We start from the raw sequence: 12,370 nt of genomic DNA on the forward strand, positions 1-12,370 counted from the left end.
AATGAGTTTGGTGGCACAGTTCAGTGTAGTCTAATTGAAGCATTAGAAAAAGTTACTGTTATGTATGGTTTGGGGGAGTGAAAATGTGGTGATATCACCCATAAGGAAATAAAATAACTTAGTTTGGTAAGAAATATAATTTATTAATATTAGGTATACGTTCAACAAACACAACACAAATATTTTGTTAGTAAATATTATTTATTTTGGGAAAAATAAAGCTAGTTCTGAATTCATAATAAAATGTCATATAACATTGAATTCATAGAACATTTACCCCTTTACTAATAAAAAGTTACACAGTTGTTGAACACTGTTTTAAAATGACATTTCTATACTAAACGTCACTTTAAAACACTGTTCCACGAGCGTGTAAGTTTGATTAGTAAGGGGGTTAGTTATGTTGTATTCGGAGTTTGAGGTTAGCAAGTTTATGTATAAAATTGTAAATGGAATGGTATATTTGTACTTGAAATTGGAAGCACTCTTAAGTACGCATATAAATCGGACTTTACAGATACAAAATTGCACCAGAGTAAACATTTAAAAAATATCAACATTCAAAATATGTTTTTATACCTACATACTCTTTTAGAACGAACAAGATTGGGTCACAAATCGACCGTAGTGTCAACATCTCACAGGTTATTTTCATGTTTGACAAACTTTTGTAACACAAATAAACCAAACACAATTAAATAACTACTAACTACCTCCTTCCTAATAAAATTTACACGCTTGTTGAACACACAGTTTTTAAGTGACGTTTTTGTATGGAAATGTAATTTTAAAACAGTGTTCAACAAGTGTGTAACTTTTTATTAGTAAGGGGGTATGAGTAGTGAGAAGTTATTGATAAAAATCATCGAAATGTCACCCATAAACACAACAAACAAATATATTTTTTATCATTAATTTACATTAAAAATTTTATGTAGGTTACGTATTTGCAGTTTAGTAAACTTTTAATTCGAGATTTTAAGTATAAACAAAGAAGAAAATTGTTATAACATACATAACAAAAGAAAACCTAGAATATGGCAACGTTATTGCAAATATTGAAATCACAATAATTTAACCGAAAAAAAAAATAACCGAGAAAATAACAAATGAATTAAAAAAAGATTAATTGCCCGTTTTCACCATCAATCCCTAATTTTTAAGTAAAACAAAATGCCCGTGTAAACAAAACGAAAGAAAACAAAATGTATGTTGTTGTAACACATACAATTTTTAAGTGATCCCTCAATTAAAAATTAGGTATTGATGATGAAAACGGGCATAATACTCGTATTTGTTTACAATTAAAGTCTGTAATTAAAAATTCATGTACTGAAAATAAGTAACCACGTTCACATTTTAAGAATTTTGTCCGTGATTTGTTCGACTTGTGTATTTCACACTTAATGGACTTATCTTACTTAACAATAAATAATTAATATAAAAATAAGAGATACGAATATAATCTCATTCGAAAATTTAACTGCTACTCATAGTGTATTTGTAGTCTAGTATTAAAATAATTACGTCAAATATGAATACAAATATAATTTGATTTTTTAAAATTTATTGATATCGCTCCTTACAAACTAATTATTAGATTTTGAAATAAATGTACAGTCAACAGCACATCAGACTATACATTTTTTGACAAAGGTGGCTGAGTTTCTTCCGCCACTTCTACCAGCAGAAATGGTGGTAGGGCAAGCTATATTTGGGACGTGTATAAGTGCCCTGGAAAGGGCCTATGTACTGAATAAACTAGATTTTTTTTTTAAATTTTGTAGCAAAATAGCACTTATAAGAACGCCATAAGGTGCCAGTGTTCAGCCTGATGTGTTTTAGTATGCACTTAATGAAAAATATTTTGGCAAGTACATACTCTATCCATTTTATTCTTTCTACAAAAAAATGTATAAATTTACTCATCACAGATTTCATTATATTATTTTTGTAACAGGTTCCCATTTAGGGTAAAAAGAGGGTACTTTATACCTAGGAATTTCACTAGATACAATGTCCCTTTCTAGACAATTTTCTTGGGATGACCTGCCTCATACATGTGACATTACGTCACATGTTGAAAAGTGCGGTATGCTTACCATGAGTTTATGTTAGATGTGCTCACTGGCAAATGACAATAAATGTATGACAGATTGTACACTGTACAGCGCCCCTAGCGGCTGTTTTTAAGAATTGAAATATTCATAGATTTTTTGACGCATTTGCGAGCACACCTAACGTAAACTCATGGTAAGCTTACATGTTCAGTTACAATAAATAGCACCTTGTTATTGTAAATCCTATTTTGATATGATTATAGCTCAATTTAGCACTTTTTAGGTCGGCCTATGGCTCTTTATATTTGACACAAACACTGGAAATAAGTAAGGTAAGTTCAACTTCAAGGATATAACACAACAGCGCTTTAGACTGTTAATAGAAAACAAATGAATGTTGCCTAAACGAATTAATATCGAGATAACGAATTGAAGCACATCTAAGAAATCGAAAGTTATTATAACATATTATTACTTACGTAGTACGTATGTTATTAACTTAAAAAATCATTTGTTAAATATTAATTTTATATGTAGTTAAAAACAAATAAAGTTAACTTAGGTATTAACTTTAATAATAATAAATAGACAAGCCACACATGATAACACAGTTACTTAAGGTACGAAGGCAATCAAATAAATTGTAAATATTTCTTTTATTGTAACTTATTTTTAAACTATAAAAATATATTTATAAAGATTATGCATATTGTTTAGGAACTAATTTTAAAGTAAATTCTCGATATTAATTTGGTGAATTGTATCCATTATTTATTTCAAATATGAACGTAAAATTTTGAATATGAACATACCTTCTCACTAACGATTTCAAAGCAACTAAACATCGAATAAAAATCTACTGATTTTACCATGGAATTAATTGGAAACAAATATACAATTTCAACTTAATATTACATAGTTCTGCCCCCCTAGACAAAACGCACTTTTTGATCGAATCGAAAATCGAATCCGACAAAACTCCATACAAAAAAGGGGCTTTTCGACCACTTTTCGACTGGTTTGCGATTATAATTTGCACTTTGTCTAGACCCACTGAAAGACATAGCAATTTAGGCTATTATAAGGTGTTACAAACACCTAGCACCACTGATATTTACTTTTTTCGCGCAATTGTACTTATTTATCATTTTAATACAATCGGAAAAACTACTGAGCGGATTTTGATGAAACTTTCCAATATTATTGTTTATAACTCAGAATAACATATAGGCTATAATTTACGACGATCTGTGACAAACTGAATTTCACGCGGGTGAAGCCGCGGGCAACAGCTAGAACTCTACACAGATAAAAAATAGGGAAGAACTAGTAATTAAAAATAATAAAATTATTCGTTTTACTTACTAGTTCAGGAATAAACATACTTAGATACATAAATACAAATAAACATACATAAATACGTGGCGATTAGATTACAATATTTAGATATAAATATACATAAAAATATGACTTCGGGCATAAATGCTAGTGCTCATTGCACTAACATTTGACCCCGACGGGAATCCATCCCGCAATAACCTCGTAGCGCCCACGGATTTTTTGGATCCTCTTTAACTACGACCCGACTGTCCTTCTTATAGGACTCATAGTTATAGTCCTATCAGCCCAAGATTTTGAGTTGAAATTCGTATGTGTTAGAGTTACCGGTTTGAAGTGAAACTTTCAGGGTATAATTATGATTGTCTACCTTTTGTTCTTTACAAAGGCCATCGGGCCACAAATACTAGATTAAAAGGAATTATTAAGTAATGTAAAATTACATAATACTAAAAATTTGTAGTGTAGAGAGTATTAAATTAATAATAATAAATATAATAAATATCTTTGAACAATTTCGCACATAACGCTATCTAGCCCCATGGTAAGCAATTAATATGCTTGTGTTATGGGTACTAGCTTAACGGATATACTATATTGTATACTTTTTAAATACATACATATTATACTAGTAACACCCAGACCCGTCACAGAAATTAAAATTCATCATTTCAATTTCTGCCCGGCCGGGAATCGAACCCGTGACCTCTCGGCATAGTAGTCCCTTTTAAAACTACTACACCAAACGGCCGACAAATAATTAATTAATTAAATTAATTATTAGTGAAAGATAAGTTGCATTTTTATATTAGTAATATTCCATAAACCAATAAAACACAAAGCCACAAACTAAAAATATTATGATATTTTTAGTACTAGCTTCGACCCAACCGACTTCACAAAGTACATATTATTTCAAACCAAGATTTTGCAGAATTTCAGCTCTAAAAATGCAAAGTAATAATCTCTATTTAAGTAATACCTATTCGTTAGCAACTTTTTGCATAAAAACATACTCGACAACCACGGATTATCGTAAAAAAATGCGATTTACTAACTACGTGTTAGTGAGCCGTCCATACCGCCGGCCATTTTTCAAAAAATCCCATCTGTCAATTGTGACAGCCAATGGTAGCATACCGGAAACGGTTCCCTAATATTTTGTTCAGAAATCGAATTAAATTATTTCTTTAAGCCGCGAAATTTCAAAAATCTAGACAGAGTTTAATAATATGGCCTTCTGAAAGGCGCATGAGCGGTAATTGAAAGTTAGTTGAAAAAAGTTCTGGGCTGTAGTCGCCATGTTTATTTTGGGTTATCAAAAGGCGCGTGGGCGCTACGAGGATAATGCTCGTGCAAAACACACTAACATTTTCCATGGACAGATTAATATTATAATTAATCACCAATGATTATAAAAATAACAATAACGTAGCCTCAGACTTGCAGGAGTCAGCAGGACTTACGTTATGGAGTTTTAAGATAAAATATACATACTTAGATAAACATATACGAATAAAATACATAAATATAATACAGGTTCGGAGCCCCGAATACATGTTTGTGCATATCAAAATAACATTTGCTCTCAGGGAGATTCAAATCTACAACCGCATCTGGTATTGTAGTTCCGTACATGAACTAACAATCCAGTCGGTCTTCAATGATAATAAAAATTGTAGAAATGGTCACACCAATAACGCAGCCTCACTAAGCAGGGCTTACGTTTTGGAGTTAAAATAATGGATAAATATACGTACTTAGATAAACATATACGAAGAAAATACATAAACATAATACAGTTTTGTAGCCCAGGCATAAATGATTGTGCATATCACAATAACATTTGCTCCTAGGGGGATTCAAATCCAAATTAGGTACATACATCTGATATTGTAGTTCAGTGCCTGAACTATACTACTCCAGACTGTTTTGAATGATAATATAAATATTACAGAAATGGTCACACCAATAACGTAGCCAACTAAGCAGGTCTTACGTTTTGGAGTAAAATAAAATAATGGATAAATATACGTACACCCATACAATCATCATTTCAGCCATAGGCCTCACACATAAAATAAAAAACATAAATATAATACAGGTTTGGAGCCCCGAATACATGTTTGTGCATATCACAATAACATTTGCTCCTAGGGGGATTCAAATCCACAACCGCATCTGGTATTGTAGTTCAGTGCGAGAACTAACAATCCAGTCGGTTTTCAATAATAATAAAAATTATAGAAATGGTTACACCAATAACGTAGCCTCAGACTAAGCAGGGCTTACGTTTTGGAGTTAAAAAAAATGGATAAATATACATACTTAGATAAACATATACGAATAAAATACACAAATATAATACAGGTTTGGAGCCCCGAATACATGTTTGTGCATATCACAATAACATTTGATCTCAGGGGGATTCAAATCCAAATTACATCTGATATTGTAGTTCAGTGCGTGAACTACCAATCCCTACGCGTCTATGTTATTCAGAAAAAAACTTGGATTCTAATGATGTTTTTTTCAAATCCGTCCAGTAGTTTTGGAGCCTATTCCATACAAACATAAAAATCTTTCCTCTTTATAATATTAGTAAGTATAGATTGATCAATAAAATTACTTGAGAATTTTATTAGGTATTTGACACCTCCAATCGATTCATTTACTTTTTACGAGCTGCAAAAAGTACCTATATTCCAATTACTTTTGCATAGCTTTATAGGAATTTAACGTTTTTTTATTTGCTAATTCCATCGCCTGGTTAGAGGCAAAATAGACAATATTTTAGCTAGTGGTGATAAATTAATAAACATTTTTAGTGTTAACTTTATGCAATTTGATTTTCCAAGTTATTAAAAATTTATTGACGATAAAATCAAATAAACGACTTTAATGACATTAATCGGTTTTGCCCTTAACCTTGCCATATCTTGAATTGAATTAATCAAAGAAAATTATTGTTTTTAAAACTACTTCTTTTGTGGTGTCAACTACTCAATATGGACGCTGATAGCTATAATAGGAAATAAATTATATTTTATTTTCCATGGTTATTATGTACCTGGTAAACAAACACTACTTTATATCTCATGTGCGTCTATCTCACTAGACCCTCACTTTACTTTTATTGACATCATGAATAGTAGTTTCAACATTAGGATTAGATTTAATTAAACAAAGCCACTAGTGAAAGCCTTGAAGTCGACACAAAGTTTCGCGTGTGCAGAACGTCATCACACAGATGACGTCACAGGTGTCCAAGTGACATAACATATCGGCGGTCTAGATGTAAAACCACGTATACGAAAACTTTCAAACTTTTCATGAGATAAAAAAACTTCTTTGAATTTATAATTAATTTTAGTTATAATTATTATAATTAAGTGTAATTTAATGGTATTTATGAGGTATTTTCAATATTTTCAATCATTTTCAATCACAAGACCCTAACATTGGGAAAACATTGAAAGTTTCTGCCGTTTCTGCAGTAAATCTTGTTATACAGGATGGAATTTTGTAATGCCACCCGAAGGAAAAGTACTCTTACTTAACACTGTAGATAGAAAATTTTACTAAAAAAACATTCCTTTATTTTGAAACGAAAGAATTCATTTCTGCATTCTGCATTTTTGTAAATTATGTATACATGTGTGATAATGAATAATCATGTTTTCTTTCTTTCTTTCATTCAAAGATTCCTTTCAGGTGACATTGCAAAATTCCACCCTGTATACTATACGAGGTGTCACATCTAGACAGATGACATGTTTACTTAGACACACACAAATAACAAGTACTTTAACAATCCGGAATGCTCTGTATACAACTTCTTAGCATAGGAGCACCTTTATCAATTCACAAGGCACATTTAGCCACCGGTTAGATTGAGATATGCCAGATGCCTATTCAGCTTTTTAAATTTGACATGAGGGTTATTGTGCCCTCAGTTGTTTCTAAAGGGTATTTGCCACCACCAATCAATTGACGTACTTTTTAAAAACTGTCAAAATGAGACTCTCCCGTAGATTTTGTATGGCAATACCAGCCAGTGACGTCAATATTTTGTCAACTCAATTAAACTACTTTTTTCAATTACATACAATACAACCAAAAATCTTAATTTACAGGTAATTTAAAAAAGTTTTAAGACCAGAATGAAATGCCTTTTAAAATAAGCTGTGCTTAGGAATTATTGGGGAGTGGTGACAAATACCCAATTTACAATATAGAAGACGTGTTATTATGGAATACCAATATGTCTTATCACGCGAGACTTTATGCACTCTTACTCCATGGGTTATAAATATATTAGGGTCTTTCCTGGTCATGAGAATCAGAGCGGCCTAAATCTTTTAAGCCTGTATGTTTTTAAAATGTACATATTTTAGTTTGTTTCAAATAGTCTATATCGAAGCTCTCCAGTTTAAACTTAAGTTGAAACTTTTTTTTAAATAACTATCTATTCCAATCAGTAATTTGAAAAAAGTTTACTTTAGTGATCTATTTGGTTCTCATTGTCTTAGACCAGGTTTCTACAAAAGCGGAGCGGAGCGTAGAACCGACTAATTTTTCTATAGAATTTGAGAGTGGCGGCGACGCGCGGAGAAGTTTAATTAATGAAATTTATTCAAAATATTAATGAAATTTATTCAAAATATTTCTCTGCTCTGCTTCGCCTTGGCGGAGACCGGGCCTTAAAGGGAGTAAAATCAAGCTTAACGAAGCCAAACATGACATGTGTGTGTTGAATATTCATGTGAAGTATTTCTGATAGAGTGGGCTAAAGGCTTCTCTGAGTAAAGGCTTAAAGTCACGAGTAGCAACGAAACCACGACTTTGACGCGCTAGTTATAATTTAATATGTGAAATTGAAAATTAATAAAATTGCTAAGGGTGGATTTTTCAATAACTTTTAACTGAAGAATAAAATTGGCACATAGATAGTTTATATGTCAAAATGTCAATTTTATTCTTCAAATAAAGTTAATTGACGATTCAAAAATAGTGTTAATCAGGAAGTAACTACCTACTTAGAACTTTACTCGGAGATCTTGAAGAGGCTCTAATTAGTATTTACCTAAAATTCATCTATTTCAGTGGTTCCTAACCTGGGGGTAATTACCCCCGCAGGGGTAAAACGGAAATTCTAGAGGGGTAACACGGGATTGCACGAAAAAGTATTAAAATAGCAATAAACAAAATAATAGTACGGTATAGGCCGCGACAAACTTATTTAACAAAAAATTGCGTGGTGGGGGTAATTTACTAGTTATCTAAACGTGCAATTTCTTAAAAAATAAACATAAATTTTCGTTCGAATTTTTGTGATTTCATTATTTTAAATTAGCTAGGGGTAAACTCAATTCTCATACTTGTTCACAGGGGTAGTGACATTGAAAAGGTTAGGAAACACTGATCTATTTGGTACGTATAAATTAAGCCCCATTCACTTTGACAGCATAACAATTTTAAATACGATATTTTTTGATCGAGTTTAAATAACTAATTAGAAACCTCTACTAGTAAATAAAATTGTGAACGTAAAATAAAATAAAATGTAAAAAAGAACAATTTCTCGTTATTTTTCAGTGTTTTTTGTTTGGATATGTTTGTGTGTGTAAGTGCTGTGTTGACATCAATTAGGTATTATTAATTAATAGAAGTATCATGGAAAGAATCCATTTATATTTTAAATTCAGTATTCAATAACTATGAAATTATCAATAATTCGATGAGTTTAATCCAAAAATAGTAATGTCACAAATGTGTAATTTCATTATAAATATTGCAGAGATAAAAATATTGAAAATAGTTTAATATTTTTAAGATTGAAATTAATATAGTAAATAATGTCAATATCCTTATTTATTTTTACTACTTAAAAATACCGGCAGTAATTGTATTATTATTCTTTAAACGACTTCTTTTCCTATCATCAAGCGTAATTTCAGGCTTCGTTAAGGGTATTTTACACCCTGTATCTAGATACTACGTCCATAGAGCTGTGGGCATCATGCCTTCCACCGAAGCTTGTCGCGGAGTCAGCACTTCGTTGCACAGGAACATAAGCGGTAAGTCGACTAAATACCCGCGAATAAGGTCGATTTTTCTGTTAGCTAGCGCGCGGTCAGAATGCCAAAGACCGCGGCCGTTCTCTTCCTGGTATTTCTTTAGTTCGGCGAACGTGTGGACTGAGTCGGTGGGGAGGCAGTGGAATACCTGAGGATAAGTAAAAGTAATATTAGTCAATTTGTAATCATTCGTTCGTTTCAGCTAAATGACGTCCACTATTGGACAAAGGTGGGCCGATGATCTGGTGAAGGTCGCGGGAAGAACCTTGAAGAGGACTGAGCGGTCGTTATGGAAATTCTTGGAGAAGGGCTAGGTAATAGGCTAGTTTCCTAAAAAAATGTTTTTAGTCCGTCATGTTTAATATCAAAAAATATTGGACACATATATTTTTATTTGTCAATCTAAAAAATAATTACATAGTTATGGTGCGTTGAAGTTCCGCACGACGTCACAACGTGCGGCACTTTTATGCACGCATTGACGTCACGGGCCTCTTCTTATGAACTTAGGCGCGCTTTATCTCTTTAAATTTTCATTAGTTTGAAAAAGTGAAAAATACGTGTAGAGTATTTTTTGATAAGTTAACTGACGGACTAATTAAAACTCTTGCTTTTTGACCCAGGAAACATCCATATTAAATCCAGTGCTGGATTAAGTCTCAAACTCCCTCTACCTTATCCCATCTACAATATTTTACAGCTAGGAAACACACAACATCATTTTCGCAACGGAAAATAGTAGATAATATTTATAGTTTTCTTGGTTTCTGCAGGTTACAAGTCTGCGACTATGACTAACCTATCGTCATCATCATCTTGTACACATTCTTCATTTTATTTAGCATTTCTACATCTACATCCTCCGTATTCCTTTTCCACGTAGCCTTCTACACGTCCTTATAGAAGTCCGAGATCCTCCCAGAAGATAAATTATAAGTGCCAAGTAGGTAAGTATGCCTCACCTCTTCATAAACATCAGTATTCTTGTTCGACGCAGCGTGCTACATGTTCTTTTAGAAGTAATCCGAGCAGGATCATCCGTTTATGTAGAGGTAGTCTAGGTCCTTCCCCAGCAGCCTAAGATGGAAGGTATTCAGCCCCAGCATCCAAGTAGAATGAAGATGTGACCCATACCTAGCTGGCACTTTTATGTAAGAGTGGTAGCAAGGTTTGGGTTACCTCTTCATAAACATCTGTGTTCTTCTTGGACGAGGCTTGTACACATTCTTGTAACTCTTCAGAGCAGGGATCATCCATATTTATGCTGAGGTAGTCCAGGTCAATAGTCCTAGGTGTTCACTGAAGCTATATTATAAGTACCAGCTACGTAAATATGCCTTACCTCTTCATAAACATCGGTATTCCTCCTCGACGTGGCCTTCCAGACGTTCTTATAGAAGTCATCGAAGCGAGGATCGTCCATATTTATGCTGAGGTAGTCCAGGTCCTCCCCCAGTAGTCCTAGGTGTTCACTGAAGCTATATTATAAGTACCAGCTACGTAAATGTGGGATATGATGCTCAACCACAATAAGGAAGCTAGATGTTAGTGCTTCCTTCCGAGCGGGTGTTATGCTCGGGGACCAAGGTCCAATTTACACCATCTTGGTTGGTCTATCTATATATACTTGGCAGGATATAAAAGTCCGTCACCGCGATGCAGGTTTGTATGAGCGGCGGAGTGTGCCATAGTGTAGTAGTGACAGCGCCATCTGTTGGTACACAGTTTGTAGTGGCGTATCGTCGGTGTCGCCACAGTAAATATGCCTTACCTCTTCATATACATCGGTATTCCTCCTCGACGTGGCCTGCCAAACGTTCTTATAGAACTCGTCAGAGCAGGGGTCGTCCATGTCTATCCCGAGGTAGTCCAGGTCCTCCCCCAGTAGTCCCAGGTGTTCCCGGAAGAGCCGCTTGCGCAGTGCGCCCGCGACACGCCCGCTGGGTAAAGTTTTGCCGTTCATGGTGCCGTCGATGAATTTTTCGTCCTGGAATTTGGATTTATTTATTGAAGTAAATAACAGACGAGCAGTATTTGTAATAATCAATTAATTTTCTGATAGATAGACTTGACTCTTTTCAAGCAAAACTCGTAAAGTCGTGGTCATTAAGATTCGAGTATAGGTCGCGCAACAAAAGTTGAGGCCATCGACACAAACAAAGATTTGAATATGTATGCTGTCTACGCTGAAGTTTTGTGTAGTCTCATTAACAAGTGCTTAGGCTTACTGTCTCGCTTGCACACATTTAACAAGAGCGAGGTAGCTAGTGAATTTGATATTGGAACTTGAAGTATAATGTGGTGTGTTCTGTATTCAAATATTACATCAGTGTATTGCATTGTTGTCCTCAACTTTCGCTGCGCGACCTATAAAAGATGTCTAAGGCTGGGTTGCACCATCATAACTTAACCTTGACAAACGTCAAAAATCTGTCAAACTCCATACAAAAAACATCGGTTATCGTTAAAGTTACGGTCAAAGTTAGGGGGTGCAACTCAGCCTTAATCTATACTAATATTATTAAGCTGAAGAGTTTGTTTGTTTACTTGAAAGAAAGAAGAAAGAAAGAAAATCTTTATTTGACAACAACAATAGTAGAAAATAGATACATTCATTTTAGAACACAAACATCAAAAAGGAGAAAGAAAAAAGGAAAAAATAATAATAAAGTTGTCAAAAAGGCCACCCACTCAGTAACGTCTTGGCCCGTTGACCAAGACACTGATTTTCAGTGGGCGCCTTTTTGTACGTAGGGGCATTCAATTATACAAAATAAACAACAAAAAAAAAATTGCATTAAATAATTATAAATTAAAATTAGTCAAAATAAAAGAAATAAAAAAAATATAAAAAATTGGATTAAAAAAAAATAATTACATAATAAAACTAAT

The 12,370-nt window shown here is 33.4% G+C and overlaps 1 protein-coding gene and 1 long non-coding RNA gene across 2 annotated transcripts in view; both read right to left on the reverse strand.

Moving 5' to 3' along the window:
- Window positions 1-443: 443 nt before the first annotated feature.
- LOC135073404 (uncharacterized) overlaps window positions 444-12,370 on the reverse strand; it is a 52,338-nt gene continuing 40,411 nt past the window's right edge. The window contains exon 2 of the long non-coding RNA XR_010257618.1: window positions 444-3,113. This is a non-coding gene — a long non-coding RNA (uncharacterized LOC135073404). The remainder of the gene's footprint in view (window positions 3,114-12,370) is intronic.
- Window positions 9,123-12,370, reverse strand: part of LOC135073403 (phospholipase D1) — a 32,710-nt gene continuing 29,462 nt past the window's right edge. The window contains exons 19-20 of the mRNA XM_063967583.1: window positions 11,250-11,465; window positions 9,123-9,626 (exon numbers count right to left, since the gene is read on the reverse strand). Coding sequence (XP_063823653.1) covers window positions 9,396-9,626; window positions 11,250-11,465 — 447 coding nt within the window. The 3' untranslated portion in view covers window positions 9,123-9,395. The remainder of the gene's footprint in view (window positions 9,627-11,249; window positions 11,466-12,370) is intronic.

The sequence above is a fragment of the Ostrinia nubilalis genome, chromosome 7 (genome assembly GCF_963855985.1).
Source record: "Ostrinia nubilalis chromosome 7, ilOstNubi1.1, whole genome shotgun sequence".
Classification (NCBI taxonomy): Eukaryota; Metazoa; Arthropoda; class Insecta; order Lepidoptera; family Crambidae; genus Ostrinia; species Ostrinia nubilalis.